General features: G+C 41.4%; 1 protein-coding gene across 3 annotated transcripts in view; it reads right to left on the bottom strand.

Moving 5' to 3' along the window:
* FAM19A1 (family with sequence similarity 19 member A1, C-C motif chemokine like) overlaps positions 1-19,150 on the bottom strand; it is a 299,315-nt gene that overhangs the window by 41,614 nt on the left and 238,551 nt on the right. For all 3 annotated transcript variants that reach the window (XR_001941181.1, XM_018555427.1, XM_018555428.1), the window contains exon 4: positions 12,704-12,844. Coding sequence is in view for 2 of the 3 variants with exons in the window: in XM_018555427.1 (XP_018410929.1) it covers positions 12,704-12,844 (141 nt within the window). In the remaining variant the exon portion in view is untranslated. The remainder of the gene's footprint in view (positions 1-12,703; positions 12,845-19,150) is intronic.

Genomic DNA, 19,150 nt, shown 5'->3' with positions numbered 1-19,150 from the left:
GAATTCTATAAATATGTTTATAAATGTATATTTATAAATGTATTTATTGTAAACATATTTATATACAGTATATATTTTATGAAGATATTATATGTAAACATTATGTATGGGGAATATGGGAAATGTCTGGCCTCCCCCCAAAAAACCTATTAGTACAGAAAAACACCCATTGGTCTGCCAAAAGTCCAGTGTGCTCCTAAGCTCCAGTTTGGCGTGACGGCTTGAAGTCCCAACCAGCAATGTGAGCCTTTCATGCTTGACTACAGAACTATGGCTCTCTGTTCACATACACACACTGATTTTTTTTTTTCAACAAAACAACGGTGCTGCCTTGACCTTCATGATCCTGTTCACACACTGTGTATAACAAAAGGGCTCTTAGGAGATGTAGTTCTGGGGCCTTGCCTACATCAGTAGGGACTGAGTTCCCAGCAGCTGCCCCTGTAACAATTTTACAAGCCTGCCAATGATGTCACATGAAGTAAAGCTGTTTCTTGCTACATAAAGAAGATACAAGAACTTGCCAGAATAACATGTCCATTTAGAGGAGAAGAGGGAGGTCTTCAGATAAATTCAGGTATTGTCTAGACATACATTTTAAACATATACAAAATCTAATTGTAGGTTTTCGAATGTGAAAAGAAAAAATGTCAAGCAATGATGGAATATATGCATGCAGTAGCTTAAAGTGCACTTTTGGTTTGCCTATGCAGGGTATAGCAACAAGGTAATTGAGCTGCCAGCTCCTATATAAGGGGTAGGCAGCCTCAGCATGCCAGCTGTTGCGAAACTACAATTCCCATGAGGCATTGCAAGACTGCAACTGACAGCTGCAGACATAACTCCCAGAGGCGCAAACATGATGGGATGATGGGATGGGATGACTACCTCTGGCCTACACCATCCCCAATGTTTAAGCTTGCCTGCTCGTTTACCCAACTGAGAAAACCTGAAATGCCAGATACTTCTGACTTCAAGTGCAACTGACTGACTCCCCTACCTGCCAAGATGTAAGCAGTAGACATGTAAGCTGCGGAAAAATTCTGTTTGGTTCGGATATTTCGTTATTTCAGGATCCGGATCCGAATTTCAATCCGAATTTTCGTTAGTTTCAGAATATGTGTTGCATAGATATTAATAGGAAAGCTGAATCTCCTAGACCGGAATGGCATTCGGGATCTGAATTTACCAATGGCATTTGCGAGCTCTCGAATGCCATTCGGCTCTGGGAGCCTCAGCTTTAGTATTATATGTATATACTGTATATGGCTCCCATGTTGCCATAACGAAAATTCGTATTCAGACCCATTCAGATGCATTAAACCGAAAAACACATCTCATTTGCCAGAAAAGTCACATGTCCGATTCAGTTTTGTTTTTGAATGGGATCCGAAATTCAGGATTTGGACGCATTGGGATTCGCAAATATGGATGTGTCCTAATGTACGAATTTTTTGGAAAATACTACGAATTTTGATTCGGAACTAAATGAAATGCACATGTCTAGTAAGCAGCTCATTGGCAGTGTTGTGACATGAGGACAGGACAGGGCTTAGTCAAGTAACTGATGAAGGTAAAAAAAATGTTCCAATGTTATGGTTTGAGTATAAAAATGTGGGGTTTTTTTCCCTGCATGCTACTGCTTCAATCTGGTCTTTAGAAAATGCTGACTCATAAGCAAATTTTATTTCAGCAGTGATCCAGCCATATTGACCAACAGAAGTGTGAGGATAGCAATATTCCTCTCCAGCTAAGCCTCCCAGGCCATATCTCTGTCACATACAGTAATTCCAAAATACATATGACACAGATGAAGCAAGGAATGTGTAAAAGGCAGACAGTGGCACTGGAAACTCTAGTACAGTTTGTCTGTCTATTAATATAAAATAAGATATTTAGTTACAGAGAAAGGTCTTCTGTCATCATAATGCAAGGCCCCCTGCAAATGAACTGACATTACAACGTCACGAGAGGATGTTGTCTCTTTGCAATCCTGTAAAGGAGGGCTGTACAGCATTCAAACATTAGAGATAAAGGAGTGTTTCCATTCAACGTGTGAAAATAGATAGCTGAATAACTTCTTTAACTTTCCTCTGACACCTATTGATTGTATTCAATAGAAATTAGGAGAAGAAGGCAATTAAGTTTAAAATTTAATGGCATTCCACTGCTGTTAATTTACTACCTGACCTGATCGATACAGCTGGCTGGATAACAATCTATTACTACTCTTTGTACTCGACGGTGTCTCTGTCTCAAAAAGACTGATAATCAAAGACAGGCAAAGAATGAGCAGCCTTTGAAATCGATGGGGAAAAGTATATATCTTTTTAGAATTCAGGTATTAAGGTAGGGAGTGGAATGGGGGCTTGGATATGGAAATTGGCGGTCTGATTTATTGGATTAGTGGTGGAAGTAATTAGGAGCAGGGAACAGGTTAATTTATCCAAATAATTACACCACAAGCAGTGGCAATGTCCCAATAATTTCCAATCTTGATTACTAAAGCTTTGTCCTGTCTGGTCTTCCGGTGAAATGTCAATCCTCCCACCCGTCGTCTATCCCCCCACCCTTCATCTATCCCCCCACTCTTCTTCCCTATCTACCATTGATAGCACACCAACCTAAACATTTTTCTTTTTAATTTGAATTTTTTAGCACATATTTTGAGCTACAAAATCAGTATCAACCTTAAAGTCATATTAAAGTCAAATATTTTAAGTCTTTATAAATGCTGATTAAATCCATTATAGTGGATGCTGCTACTTGATTAGAAGATTAAGGGGGTTATTCATTATTGAGCCCAAGGATACAGCCGTAGCTTTGGCTGATCCTTTGGCTCTCTTCGGCCGCCGTATAATAGCCCGTACAGTATCTGAAGGCGGCCGAGTGCCTCAGCCGAGCCGAAAGCATATGGTTCGGCTCAACTGAGGCAAAGTGACAACCAAAGCGGGGCAAAATGCCTGCCGAACGTCTGCCGTTCTCCCCGCAAATGACAGCTGGGCAGAGCCAGCCGTGATCTCGCTCCGCCCAGTTGTAAAGACAGATAATGACAATTGACCTCGGAACGCTAATCTGTCATTAAACAATATCAACTGGGCGGTGCCATCCGTGATGTCACGACCGGCCTCGCCCAGTTGTTATTTATTGGCCGGGACCTGCCAGAAGACTCTAGCAGGTGCCGGCCAATAGGAAACAGTTGGGCGGAGCTATCTGTCACTGCTAGCTCCGCCCAATTGGTTTTTTGGGGGACCAGCTGATTCTGCAGGAAACTTACACGGTTATTCACTATGTTGCCGAACATCAGCCAGGCAAGAAATGCATTTTGTTTAATGAATCATTTGACACATGGAGATGCCTTTACAATGGACAGAACTGTTGTTTTTAACATTTATTTGCTATTTGGAGCTAATTTTTTTATTCACCGAAGCTATAAATTACTGTGGGTGATGTACATGAAAAATGTGTCTGTTATTAAATATGTGTTTTAAACTTTTGCAATTGTTTGCATAATTTTATAGAAGTTTATGAAGTATATTGAAGCACAATGGACTATAAACTGTATCTATCTTGTGCAGGATGACTGGTCCTGTCTCCGCCCCTTCCTGTAATGAAGACCAGTCACTGCTGCTCTCTCTCCTTGCGCATAGTGGAGTCTTGTCTCCACCCCTTTTGTAGTTTTCAGCAGGTAGCTTGTAGTGGGTGGTGCCTGCTGGGCCCCTCCCACAGCTCTGCTTTCTGCACAGGCTATGTACAGCACAGTGAGGATGTAACTGCTACTTTTACTAAGTGAATTTTTATCCTTTGTGACTACTTAGGAATATATTCGAATTCAGTTTTCAATTGCAACTAAACTTTCATTTTAAATCAGCGGTGTAGATTTTAAGTACATCAAAACAAAAGGTGTGCAAAGTCTTACAGTTCATTTACTTTAGGAACAAGCTACTACATGAGTCAAAAAGCCTGTCCCCTCTCAGGATGCTGCAAAGAAGGACTCTTGCCTTCTTTGTGGAAGAAGTGGTCTCTCAGCAGATGCCCAGCACACCCCCTGTTGAGTCAGACCTACGTTTGTAATCATCAAAGCTCACTTATTGGTCCCCATTGATGGAGCGATGCAGTGATAAAGCGACATCCTTCTGATTCCCCCTGGTGATCAAGTGGACTTTTTGGGATTTTGCTAATGATTCCTCTTAAGCGAGTGGGAAAGGATCGCTAGTGTGACATGTCAATAAGACATGTGAGGCCCCAGAAATATCCACAGATCTCATTCTGCATACAAACCTGAATACATTCCTCCCAACTTTCTAAGATAGTAAAAAGGGACACACATTGTAGTACAAAGTATGTATGCAAAGGACACACCGCTGGCATGCAGCGTTTAAGTGCAACTGAAGCCAATCATTTTTTATAATTAGTTTTGGATAGAGTGAAGAGGGATTAGAACATCTGTCAGGTTTTTTTTATTGCTGCCTGTGTCACCCTCTCTATTTGTCCTAGTCACTTATCACTCAAGGTAAATGTGAAGAAAATCCCAAACCATGAATAGATGGTAAATCTTGCAATGAGAACACTAGTTCTAGTGCCACTGCTGACCAGTGGGGATTTATATCACCTCCTGTTGTGGCTATCAGACAGGAAGTGAAGGGAAATCTCCCCAAGGGGAAACAGGGGGCCCTTAGGCCTGGTTCACACATGGGCGTTTTACAGCGCGTTCCTACGCTCTGTAAAACGCTCAACATGTGAAAACCAATGATTGCCTATGGGCATGGTTCCCACCTGGGCGTTTTACAATGAGTAGGAACGCGCTGCAAAACGCCCTACGCCCAAAGAAATATTGGGATACAGCCAGGTAGCCCTTGGAAATGCGCGTTTGTCGTCCAAAATCCAAAACTTTTTTAAAAAATGGCTTGTGTACTTTAATACATAAAAAATACAGCTTTTCTCACCAGCAATTTTCCTTACATCTGACCTTTCAAAAATATGAATGTACATTATTACATCCATAATTGGAAGAAGGATGTAGAGAAGCGTAACTTAAATAAAACATTTTGTACAATGGTCTGTACTTCAGACCAAAAAAAGAGACAACTGAGGTGGAAAGAGGGACGGAAGGATTTGGTTCCACACCATGTGGACAGATTTTTCAACAATAACATCAATTATTTACATCTGACCATCATCTCAGGTCTATGCGCAGCTTAGTACAACTGACTTGCAAATAAAACATTTCCGTAGAACGGAACCGGTGACATGTCTACACTTTCAATCTTGAGGTAATGCATTTTTCACTTTAAAACATGCGATGAAAAGGTACTTTATTAAGTAAGAAAGGCAGCGAGTAGAAAGATGTATGTCATAATTAGTTTTTTTTTGTGTGGAACTCATCTCGCACTGAGACCGCTCCGTATGATTTATGAATGTAATATCCGCAGAACGCACCGGCCCTGCGTTTCCCTTTCTTTTCCAGTCACTCATTTCCATTTGCATACAGTTTTTTGTCCTGTTTCAAGGGTCATTGAGCCATCAAAGTATTTGACATTTAATTGCCAAATTCTGTCTCGGCTTGCATGCAAGCGCCGTGATCGATGACGGGGAGACGTCTGCTGCTTCTTTGTATCGCCCTGGTAATAACTGTTGTTAAAGAAATTACGTATTTTTGTATAAGCATGTGAACCCCTCTGGCAGCTCGGCCATTTTAGACGGACATTATGTAAAATACAGGAGAGGGCTGAGCTGACAGCTGATTCCTGAGTTTAAATGCTTGGAGGAGTATTGCTTTTTGTGTAGCTTCACCCAGGAAAAACTCTGGCAGCTGAAATTTATGTACTGACATTAATGGAACAGAAATAATAAACGTTTTTTATTAAATGCAATTTATCAAGGCAAAAAAATTGGTTAGTTTATGGTGTTTCAAATCCAGCACTGGACATTTGAAGTTTGGATGAGGTTTGTGTGTGTTATCCCGCATGTCCCCCCATCTATCACCAATCCTTAAAGCGCTGCTCTGGGGGCTCTGTATGGAACCCCCATAGCATTTTATACTTTTTGTTACTTACCTTTACTGTTATTCTTTATTAATAATATTATTATTGTTTTTGTTGTTAATGATAATACTATTATTATTAGTAGTAGTAGTAGTAGTAGTAGCAGCAGCAGTAATAATAATAATAATTATTATCATATTATTTATTATTATTGAATAATAATGATTATTATTCTTATTAATAATAACACTTTTTTAATGTCTTCTGTTTGGTCATGTGAAATGCTCAGTCTCCTTCCTCTTTGGTTTTCTCCCGGCAGTGGGAGGTCCTGAATGGTGCAGAGAGTGGCAGACGTGATGACATCAGCACCACTCTCTGCATTAATAGGCTGTGAGCGTAGGGTGCCATGTGCTCACATATTTTCCTTAACAGGGTTATTCACAAAAGGGTGAAGCATTTGGAGAAGGCAGGTGAAGTGAACAATCTAGGACAACATAGCTGATTTGGAAAAATTCTCCAATTCAGCTCACTTTCCAGTTCAGCTATGTTGTCCTAGATTGTTCACTTCTCCGGCCTTCTCCAAACTCTTCACCCTTTTGTGAATAACCCCATTAGTGGTGAAAAAAAGTAAAAGTAGGGGGCCGCTCCGCATTGAAAATGATCTATTGTAGCCAACTATGAGAACAGGGTGTCATGCTTAGGGGGCAGGGTCATGAAACCCTGCACTCTAATTCTTTCTTTAGTCTTCCAAGTTGAGTGATGTTGTCATTGGACTGTAGACAGTAGTCAAGTTTTTATTTCTTCATAAGGAACAGCATAAAAGTGAGTGATTGACTCCAATCCAAAAGGAACGAATGGATGAATGTTTCTTATTCAATTATATTTTATTTGATTGCTGTGATCGTAGCCAATGCATTTCGGGGTTTCAATATATCCCCTTCAACAAGGTTTTATAGAAAATGGTGAATTATTGGTGTAAAGTGCAAGGTGCTGTCATTAGTAACATATTAATCTCTGCAGTGTATAAATGTTATTAACTGAGAATAAAAGCTTTGCACTTTGCAAAGAACAAAATGCCAGCAAGCGGAGAGGCTGTTGTCTACCTGTGACCCCCACTAGGAAGACACTTACCAATGACACTTGTATAAGACATGTGGAGAACAGGTGTTACAGCCCATAAACATGGCTGGACCAGGCTGGTGCCTCCACATGAGGCTGCCTGTCCATTCTTGAGGTTCACTGTCGACTGGGCAACAGTTGATTGACAACAGTTGACAACTGTTGACTGGCATTAGTTGACAACTGGTTGACAACAGCTGATTGGATGCCCTGCTTGATTACCGCCCTATCACACTAATTAGCCTGAGCACTGACATTAATTTGTAAACTCAGACTTTACAATTTTAGTAATATATGTTAACATTTTTGCAGATCTCTGCAGATCTATAGTTGCCTTGTCACCGGGGCTTTCGGATCGCGTCGCCACAATTGTCTGCCTACTCATATTTATGAGCAGTTCAAGGTAAAAATAAAAAAAATATACTGGGGCAGTGCCCATCTTCCCCTTCAACCTCATTTGTGACCTACCATTAGCTTAAAAGTGACAGGTGCTCTTAAAGTAAACATGTGTATATATGGAGCTATGTAATTCCAAGCGCTTCCCTGCATGCTTAGTTTATGGCCAGAGCTCTCCAGTAGGACTGATCGCTGTGCTATAGCAACATGATAAGATTTCATATGGTCTTTTTTGTAGCCTATGTCTTCCCATTCTCCTTGCCTCCCTACTCTTCCATAAATCTGCCAATCACACTTTTTGGTCATCAGGAAGATAAGGGGAGCAAGAAGGAACATGCCACAATGCAACCATGTTTGTTGTTTGGATAAAACCCCAGTTTTTTGGTGTTCCTCTATATTATGGCCATAAATAAAGAACATGGACGGGCAACTAGAGGTACCAGACTTACAATGTGGCAGTCAGTATACATGGATCTCTATGCTCTTTATATGCCCGTGCTCTGTAGATAGTACTGTTCTGCAGTGTGAAACGAAAAAACCAAGGTGTGACGGGTGACATCTGGCAATAACACACCTTATATCCTCTAGGTCCCAGCTAAGAGCGCCGTGCATGTATATCTCTCAGCTGCTTTGCACCGTCATTATGAGACGACACAGTCATAGATTTTGCCAGCAGTGTGAAATTGTGCACATTGTTCATACGGACAGGACATTAATAACTGGGGAATCTGAAATCTCTTTTTATCTGGGCAGAGGAACTGCTGGAGGGATAAGAAGCTGACTCCTTGGTTTTAATAGAACATTATTTTTCTACCCTAAGAAATGAAAATTGATTGCACATCTTTTTCAGATTTTTTTTTTCCTCTGGAATTCTATGTGAAATAAATATCATATCAAGCTATTGACTGTGGGAAGAAGTCCTTTTAGTTTTATATATTAAAGGCATAAAGGCAATAAATATTATGTAAAAATGCTGACATATAACATGCAGGTCCGGAAATGTATTTTGATCCACAATACTATTAATATTAGTTAAATCTACTTAAAGTGAACTGAAGTTAGCAACATGACAGTTGCCATTTTTGACCTGGCATTATAGACGAAAGAGGCAAGACTGTCATTTTTACCTTGTTCTTTCTACCTGGTGCATCACTGATTTGGAGCAAGCAAGCAACCAGTGACAACCTTCTACTTTGTTCTAGATAGCGAAGATCAGCATGGCATCCCCAGAGCCTATACCTAAAAACAGAGTCAGCAGTGGTCGTGCCTCTATATTTATCCGCAAAGATTCACTTTGAAGTGTATCTAAACCCAGAAAACAAGAATATAAGATACTGCAGAGTATCAGTCCTTAGAAGCAGTAGCTACATTTTCTTTCCCAGGGTGACTACACTCCCTCCTCCACTGTATCTACACACTCAAAATAAATAAAAACCCTTTAAAATCTTAAAAAACACCTTAGTTTGAACTTCCCCAATGCATTTTTGCAAAATGGCAAACTTTTGCAAAAATTTCGGCATAGTGAAAGCAGACAGTTTTGCTTGTCCCTAGTTATATGCCAAACGTTTTTGACAGGCAGTATCTTCATTTTTCAATAATGTGCTCTTGCACAAGCTGCTAGCACCCCCCTGTTCTCTCTCCATGAAATCTTTTGGAATAATTAGGCCAAGAATGGGGCAACCAAAAGGTGATAAGATCTTCTGAACATCAAAAGTGCTCATTGTTTGGAAAAATTCTACACCTGCAGAATGATCGTTCCCCTTTCTCCGTTGAGGTTACATCACTGTATATTTTACTGAGCCGGCGGAGGGAAGGGTCAATGGTTCAAAAAGAATGAAGCTAAAACAAGCGTGCGCTCACATGGCAGTTATATAACATTTTAAATCTGAAATTTAATGTGGGCCATTTTATCCAGCTGCTTATCATCAAATCAATCCAAAATCTCTAAAGCTTTCAAAGTTACTCACATATTATGTATTCTAAACTTGCCCATGTCACGTGTAAATTTTCTACAGCACACGGATATACACTACTTAATTCACTTATTGCAGTGTGCTTCTTTACATCTTTTTATGACAGATGATTCCAGAATTCTTGATTTAAATTGTTTTAATATGACAAATCTAGAAAAATCACTTGACAAGCAGCCAGCTACAACTGACATCATAAAGGAAACATTCGATATTTTTGTAACAGCTGCTCAAAATAGTTATGTAATTGGTACAACATGCTATAGCAAAATTGACATAGATAATGTATAGAATAGGAAAATGCTAAAGCTTGTATAGAGAGAAATAACATAAAATATGCTTTAACAGGCTGACAAACATTGGTAAAGGCATCCCTGTCAGGTTTTCAAGACATCTACATTAAAGTTCTCTGCAACAGAAAAGTGTTTATACTTACCTCTTTGGTGGCCCGTGTTTCCTACTGTCCCTCAGTTCCAGCACTGCAGCCTCTGTAAGTCTTCAGGAGTGTAATAAGGGTTCCTCATGTACCATGGTTGCATCCTCCTAACCCTACATCACTACAGAACTTAGCAGTGGAGTAGGGGCTGGGGATAGAACCATGGCCCGCAGCAGTGGCACAGGCATCTGACAGACATGGAACTGTTGAGCGCCGAAGTGTCTTACAAGTCTTATGTTGCAGTGCACTACACTGGCAAAAACGCATGAATGATGGATTCGTCAATTAGGTTCCTCTGTTAAAAATCCCAATGAACACACGGACTGCCGACATGGATTTAAATGGCCACAGCAGCCCTATATTAACCATACCAAAAATAAACACTTACCACACATTATAACCTAAATAACATACAAATCATTAATCTGAATGACTGTTGGATCCGAGAAGGGGTCTTTGGGTTCCCATCAGCCAAAATAAGGCCTCTACTAATACCGCTCCCATGTACCTAACCGCCAGCTTGAGGACAGTTACTGGTTCCCAAGTTCCATGTGGCTGGCCCCCGACAACTACCGACACCAACAGGGGAAGAAGCACCATACCAACCCCCATTTTGTAACCGACTCAAATTTCTTGACCCCCAAAGACCCCCTAACCTGCCAAGCTGCCGTGACATAAACAACCATTCCAACTGCCACCAACTGCAAAAAATTAGGGGAGGGCGGGACAACCTGCTTCCTCCATTGACTTTCTGGAAAGAATGCCCATCAGCCCTTGCAGTTGCATCCCATGCTGCTCCTCCCTGACACCTGACTCCAACCTCCAATCAGCTTATTATCTCATTCCCATTTTATTTAACCCCTTCTCCAAAGGCTATTCCTTCACCCAGTCATGCAGCCCCTCCTCTCGTTATCTCCGGGGCTGTCTGCAGGTCTGTTTTTTTGGTCCAATGTGGTGTGTATGGTTCCTCGCTGTTCTTGCTGCTGCAGTGGATGATGATCTAGCTGTGCTGTAAGGCAGGGACTGAACTTAAAGGAGAACTATGAGGTGAGTGATTTCCGCTCATCCTCATAGCTAGAGCCGACCTGTGACAAAGAAGCTGTCGAAGGTTTGCCCTATTTATCGGGAAGTGAGCAGAAACATGCACCAATCCGCTCATTTCATGATCGTCTTCATGCAGTGAACGGGGACTGTCAGTCATCGCTCCCCACAGGGATTCCCCCCTCCCCTCTCTGTCCCTCCAGTGCTCACTGGAGGAATGGACGGGGCGGGTACAGCTGGCTCTGCCTCTAGATAGGCCGAGCCAGCTGTCACTCACGCAGCTGGGTGGATCTCGACAGTTTGGTCGGGATCCATCCCAGGTGCGGCGCTCTCAGTATATCGTGGGCTATTCCCCACGATATACTGAGCTTTGGGTCATGGGAGGATGTTAGTATATGTCCTCCCGTGAACCTAAAGAGAACTATTGGGAAAAACACTTACCCCATAGTTATCCTTTAAGTCTCCCTATTTTAGGTGAGTTGGCCACCAGTGATGAAGATAAAAGTAGGGAATGTTACATAAATTCAGTTATATAGAAAGCAAAGAAGCTGGGCACTAATAAGTTTCACCACATCCATTCCACACTCAATTACTATCTGCTTCCTTAGTAACATATCCAGAGGCTTAATTCAGTAGTTACTCTACTGAAGGCTCTAACCTTGTGTCCTGAATTTACTAGAAGGGTTTTTTACTTATTTACATGATTCTCTGCACTGGGTTTTCAGCTGAAAAAAAGGAAAAAAGCTGCTTTCAATTGATATGTGTACAGAGCCAATTTGGATTGAAGTAATTCTGTACTTTTCCTGTGGCTGTGCATTTCTGGAAGGTCAGGCATAGACAGGGTGGAGATACATCATACATGCAACGGTGATGTCAGTAGGGGGCCTATCTGGTGAAACTGAAAGACAGCAATCTTTTATACCTTTTTGAAGAAAATGAAATATTAACTTACTCTATGGCAAAGGTAAACACTAATATCTCTAAAACTATGAACATGATGTCTGGAGTGGTTTGTGTTAGATTTTAGGTGCGCCAGGCACTTTAAAAGTCTCTTCCAGGGCACAAAACCACCATTTAACTATAATGACCCTGTTCTGTGCCACAAAAACAGACCCTCCTTAGCCTCATAATGTAATTTTTTTTCACAGAAAGAGAAATTAGACAGTGAAGAAGAAAAAAAAGGAAATAAAAAATATAAAGCAACAGTACACTGATCGTTTTTATATACACACACGTAGCACCCCCTTGCAGCAGGTGGTTGAGCCAGTTCTCACACCTGCCCTACAGTAAAACGATTCCAGCGATGGCTGGTTGGAAACTCACTTCCTTTGCTCGGGCCCCACTCTCTTGGCTTATGGACCATGCCAGGAGACATAATAACTTAGTCACAAATTAGCTGAAAGGGGTCCCCAAAGTCTGTGGTTGCAGGTCAGGTCTAGACATAAAGCATCTCGGAGCTGTAGGGGAAGTTTGTGCGGGAAGACTTTCTGATGTTAGGTGATCATAGGTCTGAACAAGGTACAGGCAACTATATAATGCCCAGCATGTGTCACTGAGTGCAAGTCCTGCACTGATAAATGTCACCAAACCAACATATCTTTTTAGTACTGCTCCAGGGGGAAAATACCTCCCTGACCCCATCGAAGTACCCCCCACCCCCCCAAACCCCAAACCCCCATCCCCACCCAGTTTTACCTCTTCCCAGAACAGATGAGTGACAGTATTCTTGTAACACAATATAACATGTAAGCACTTACCATCAACACAGGAGGGTCTGTTTCTGGTTGTACCAGCCACTTTTCCTGGCAAACAAGAGCATTTCACGGTCTGAGACCTTTCTTCGATTCTATTCTTATTACAGCATCTGTGTGCTGCTATGACTTCGCAGGTTCCTCCTTCTGCAGATACATAAAAAAACATGGAAGATCACAGAGGTTACATAAGTGCTTGATGACGTTTGAAAAAAATAATAATGATGGGACATAGCAATAAGAATAAAAGATATTTATAATTTTGGTCACGATTTTAGGAGCCCCCCAATGTACTGACAAAGTCACATGACTGTGCAGAGAAATACCTTGCTTTGGAAAAATGCCCCAGCATGCATCACAGACTCTGATTGGTTCTGAACAGTTGACTGGTCACATGCAGGCATGTCTCATAAAAGGTTGGTGTAACTATAAATGCTTTGGGATTGTGCCACTTTAACAATCAACTCTATTACTGTGTAGAGTAAATAATATGTGGCCTACACTTAACTTACCAGATCCACTGACCCCACATAGGTGGTCCTATCTGCTTCTGAATTTACAATGTACAGAAGTACCAGGACCACATCAAATCATCATAGTACTGGAAAGGTTTTATTCCAATCTGGCATTTTTACAGGGGTGTGTAGACTTTTTATATTAACTGAATATGTTTGAGGTCAGGTGGGCTGGTGAGTTACCTCTTTCACTTTTGGGTGGAAGTTGCATATCATTTACTTTACACAGTGGGGGGTTTGATTATTAATATCCACTAACTTGGTAATGTTAGAGTTATAAAAACATTTCAAGATAAATTTCAGCTTGTAAAATTCCCCATAACATGACCTGGGGGCACAATCCCGTAATGCTTATTTACTGAGATTGTCTTTTGCGTGCTGCTAATTTGCATACCTACTGGAGTAGAGCAGACTTTTTTTAGATTCATACTGTAACTATAATGCAGTTTATGTTTTATTCAGTCTCCAGTGTTAAAGTCGAAATCTAGTCACATTTGTTTTTGGTGGTGGTAATGGTGGAGGTTGAATGGAAGAGATATGTTAGTGTCACGCCTGTATGGATAATGGTCACGTGGATCACAGCTGCGGAGGCTTCTCAGGTCTGGTACCCTGGTTTCACTCTCTATGTGAACTGAGAGTTAGGGTACCTTGCATCACAGCCTCAGGGTTAGTAGTAGAGTGGCAAGGGTTAACGTTAAGTGTGCTATTGGATGAGTAATGGATAACTTCAAGGGTAAATGCTTTTGCAGGCTCTAGAAGGTTATCTACAACAGTAGCAGTGAACAGTCCCCCAGTATAGTAGTTAAACTTGCAGTATACTCTCAGAGACAGTTTGAATGTTATGGTGTGCGACTGCACTAAGAGTACTTGCGCTTTGGAGCATAAGCCGGAATGAAAGTAGCTGGGGGTCCTTGGTGGTGTCCGGGTAGTTTAGATAAGCTGGAGGCACGGTCTGTAGTGTTGGAGGGTCCCAGGAGACAGCAGGCGTTCTGACTCAATATTGGAACACCATGCTGTCTCGTCTGGGCGTTTAAATAGGGCTCAGAAGTGAAGGAGGAGCCGAGGCACGCATTGGTGCACTTCCGCGTTCCACGGTGGAACGCACGCGGTCCCGAAACCCGGAAGTGACGAGCGTGCGCTCCACCCTGGAACGCAATTGGCCCAACGAAGGAGCGGCTGGCTGCCGCATCCTCCCTCCTCGCTGGCTGGTGACGGCGGCGGCCGTGACAGTTAGAATGCTAGAACCTCTATGATCCCATTATGCTGTTTTTCCATCACTTCCTTTCCTGGCAATAGAACACGGAATGAGAAGACACCTCCCCAAACTGAGGAAAAATGCCACCTTTTACAGCCCCCTTTGGGACTGCGTGCCCACATCACAAAATGGCAGCTGTTCTGGTGACAACATTGAGACAGGAATTGAGGGGAAATCCACCCAATGATGACAACATCCTTGGTGTATGGTAGGTGAAAAGCTCCTTTCACAAAGAGCCATACTTCTTGATAAATGTTTTATTTGTCAGCCTAGTAAACATATAGCCACCATATTTGACCCCTGCTTCAAGAATGAATACAAATGCCCATCTGTTTTACTTGCTGCTGAGAAATTGTCTATAAAAACTGCCTTATCAATGGCTATAGCCAGGGACCTCTTGTTATGAAGGTCAGTCACCTTAGTCGGCTGTCTAAATTTACAGAATATATATACAATATAAAAATGTGATTATCTGTTATTTTGATCATTATTTTAGTTTTGAAATTCACTTAACAGGCATGATAGGAATTATTTTATAGGTATATTGTCCATGAACAGCAACACCTCATCTTGTACAAAAGTTTGGTTCCCCAAGCACCAGCGTGCCATCTTCTTAGAACTGTTTGACTAATGATGGTATCATAATTACTTTGTCAACAAAGAAGAGAACAAAAGGAACATGGTACCTGGGGCTTTGAGGACTTGCAAACAGTTTTATCAATTACCAAAAGACAGTACATCAAGATATCCATCTCAAAAAGTATTTGATTGCTGCATGTGAATGTTTAAAGATAGCTCTCTCAAGAACATCAGAGGTCATTGTTAGATAAGGACCTTGTGAATTGGGACTGAGATGGAACTAAAGTGAATTTCTGCAAAGGACAATATTAATGACACACAATAACAAAGCATTGTTTGGTGTGCAAATTAATTTTAACTTCACATCCATAATTTCTAAATTAAAGGGATAGGAGGTAAATTAAAAAGATATCTTTAAGCTGGCCATTCGTTGGATAATTTTTCAAAGGATCTGACGAAAGCTCAATGAAAAAAAAATTTGAAATGTTCGCAAGCGTAGGAAGGATAATGTTATAATAAGCAACTGTTTTAGTTAACACACAATTTTAGACTCATCATGTGGACTTTGTAGAATAGCAGACTTTTAGATTGTTAATGTGCTGTACTCTTATTCATGATGATGACAAAGATGATTGTCTAAAGAAAATAAAGTTGTAAAATCATTACAGAAAATAGGAAAGGTGCACGCTGTATAGAAACTTTAAAGGTATTAACAATAAGGAATAAATACCAACTGCACTTACAAAATTTAAAAGCAGAGTTGACTTGTCATAAAGCATCGCAAGTCAGCATGTCAAACTCAGTCTCACCAAATAGGCCACATAGGGAGATTGGAGCATGTTAAACAGTGTGATGCGTCACTGAGACCTAACATGGTACACCAGGAATAGTTCTAGGAAACCAAATAGCCCCGTTGGGGCTGGTTTTTGTTATTGAGTTGCCATATCACTCGTGAATATTTGCAAAGGTGCTTTTACCTTGAGGCCACCCTGCCCTTGTCACCACTGGTTACCATCCTGGGTGCCATTATTACCATCCTGGGGGGTGTTTGCGTGTTTGCGGGACACATCACTGGGGGAACAGCATGGTATCGCTGTGCGCACCCAGCTCACTGACGTCACTGGGTGCCAGCTGCTGGCCAGAGCATCCCACTCAGCTCCTGGCAACCAGTGGCTTTCCTGAGCTGGGCAGGATGCCTGTCACAGCATCACATGTTGCTAAGAGCTCTTAGCAACCTGGGACGCTTTGGCCACATGACCCAATGAGATGGCGCTTAAGGCACCCACCTCAGGCTACCTCATTATAGGGATAACCCTGAACAAAAACACCTTCCTAAGTAGGGTGGAAATACTTACCTTCCCCTGTTGACTTAAAAATATTCATCCCAGAGCCTGTCAAGTGACCACATTCAGGAGCACAGGCCACAAGTTCAGAGTTCTGAAAGAGCCACTTCCTGGTTGGCTTTGCCTGCACTTCTGTAGGCCTTTTAACTGAAACAACATGACCAACTGTAAGGAAGATGGGAATCAAAAATAAAATTCCCAGGATCATAAATCTACTTCTTGCAGAGAAATTCTTGAAGTTGTTGTCTCTTAAAACGCTCAATACACCCAAAGCTAAAATATTCCAATTTTGTGTAGATGCCAATAGTCAGAGTCAGAATCAGAGAACAGCTTCTTATATTTCTTGTAGACACCAGAGGTGAGATCCCTGCACCTGGGTTCCCAGCTCCACCCACCTGCCACCTCCATCATGAAATGGGTCATATTCTCATCATTAAATTTTTCATTTAGCTTACATTATGGATATGGAGAAATCAGAAATAGGAGTTCTCATAACATCTAAAATAACTGTTGGGTATTTAATTGTCAAGTATCTACTGTAACTAAACCTTGGTCGGCCATAATCTCTAAGCAAAAATAACAGTTTCAACTGTTGTTCAACTGTTAAAATATGAATATGCAAGGATATATCAGGCACCCTGCAAGGATTACAGCCAGTTCTGGCTCTTAATTCGAACATTTATTTAAAAAAAACAAAGTAAAAATGTTAAAAACCCCAAAATGGCAAGTAGACCTCCCTACATATCTAACGAATATACATATCCGGTTCTTCAATAAACATTATTACAGGCAGTAATTTCCATCAGCTTAGTCATGACGTATGACAATGGCTAACCGCTAAGTGCATCACATAGAAGATGTATTATATTCCTTGTATGTTTATACAGGTAATAAAAATCACCGCATTATTTTTTTCAAACAACAAAATAATGAAAATGTATGAGAGCATGTTTAATATATTGCTTATATTACTTAATTTACCTGTGCGAGAAGCAAAGGATTACCCGTCTTTCCCTTGAAATGAAATTCATGTGTGAATGAAATTTCTCGTTTAATAATGACTTCTGGCGACACTAATGTAATCGGTGTTGAATAGGCTTCTCTGTTTGTAGCGTCATATTAATATGAAATATATAACACACTTCTACATGCAAAATAAATGTATGGTAATTATGTATGATCTGGAATAGTGGATGGTTTTTAAGAACAACAGGAGAAACTTGGAAGCTAATTTGTGTGATTAAAGGTGGCAAAAAACTGCTCAATCCTGGCCCAATTCGAGCCTTGCCTGTGACAGTGGGGTAGCACTAGGAGGTAGGGGGACACTGGGAACTTTTGGCCTGGGAGGCAAGTATGACAAACTGGCCATCACAATGCAGGGGTAAATGCTGCCATGATTGTTGGGCATGGTGAAAGGTGGTTATTGTCATTAAGAAAGTGGTTTATTGTGATACATCTTTTTGCATATACGTGCTGTATATGCTAAAAATTGAATTGTAAAGTATGAATTGTAAACAATGGAATTAATGCTGCCCTTTGCAAATGAAGCCGAGTCACCTAAATAAATACTACATAAAATACCATGCCATTATTACAAATAATATTTCATTGTATGCAGTTCTCTCAGCGATTGAAGTCTTAATGGGAGAAGTGTCTCCTCTCAGAGCTACCAGCCCAACATATATTATTTGTACTGATTTTACTGACAAATTCCGACTCGCTCCTTGGTCCAATCCTACCCTACTGGGAGGTATAACACATCAGCCTCCGAAGACTCCGCACAGCTCAGCATAGAACCCACACATCCACCTGAGAGTCCTCACAGCCCACCGTATAACCTGCACAGCCCACCATAGACCCCGCATAGCTCACCTGAGAGTCTGAACAGCCCACCATAGACCCCACATAGCTCACCTGAGAGTCCGCACAGCCCCCCATAGAACCTTTACATTTATATAGTCTTACAAATACAGCAGGCCATTTGAGGGCAACCATAATGCTGATGCAGCCCGTAATGAAATTGAGTTTGACACCCCTGGTATGAGACTTTTCTACAAACTTTTGTATGCAGCATACTTAGTAGCTGCCTTTGCCTTACAGAAGTGGGATTAAGCGTTAATAAGGCAAGGGCCACATTTCCCCAAGAGCCAAATCACAGCCCGTTTCAATGAGCTGAAAGGCAAACAGATATCCCATTGTTGTTCTCATTGAGACATCTACCCACCTATAGTACACCACAGGCAATTCATCCTCAGAGTTTACTCTGTATCCCCCTCCCAGCAGTGACTCCTCACTACCAGCAATGACTTCTAATCTGTAATGTAAGCACAAAGCAGAAACTATGGGAGCGGGAAGCAGGGTGAGATTATGGGAGCTCTGAATCAGGTCACCACTGACCAGATCCAAACCCTGCTCTCACCACTGCACTGTCACACACGACCCCTTAACCGCCACCAGAGCATCATGCAAGACCATGCTCAACACCATCTCACCCAAGTGCTAAGACTTCACCTTATTATTTACGGCCACTTTTGCATTCACCCTCACTAATGTGGATTTTGCAGGTAGAAACAATGCAGCTAGGCACAAGTTCTGAACTTGTTCCGTGTATTTCTGCACTATCCGATACTGCACCTCCAAGCACCTCTGTACTAGCCCTCAACACTGCAATATTGTGCACTTCTGCAATGGCGCACACTGTTGCACTCACCAACACCACAATAACATGCACCTTTGAACTCGCCAATACTGCACATCCACA

Source organism: Nanorana parkeri, unplaced genomic scaffold, assembly GCF_000935625.1.
Source record: "Nanorana parkeri isolate BGI_ZX_2015 unplaced genomic scaffold, ASM93562v1 scaffold196, whole genome shotgun sequence".
Lineage (NCBI taxonomy): Eukaryota > Metazoa > Chordata > Amphibia > Anura > Dicroglossidae > Nanorana > Nanorana parkeri.
Note: the sequence above shows the minus strand (reverse complement) of the source record. Positions and strands in the feature narration are given on the sequence as shown.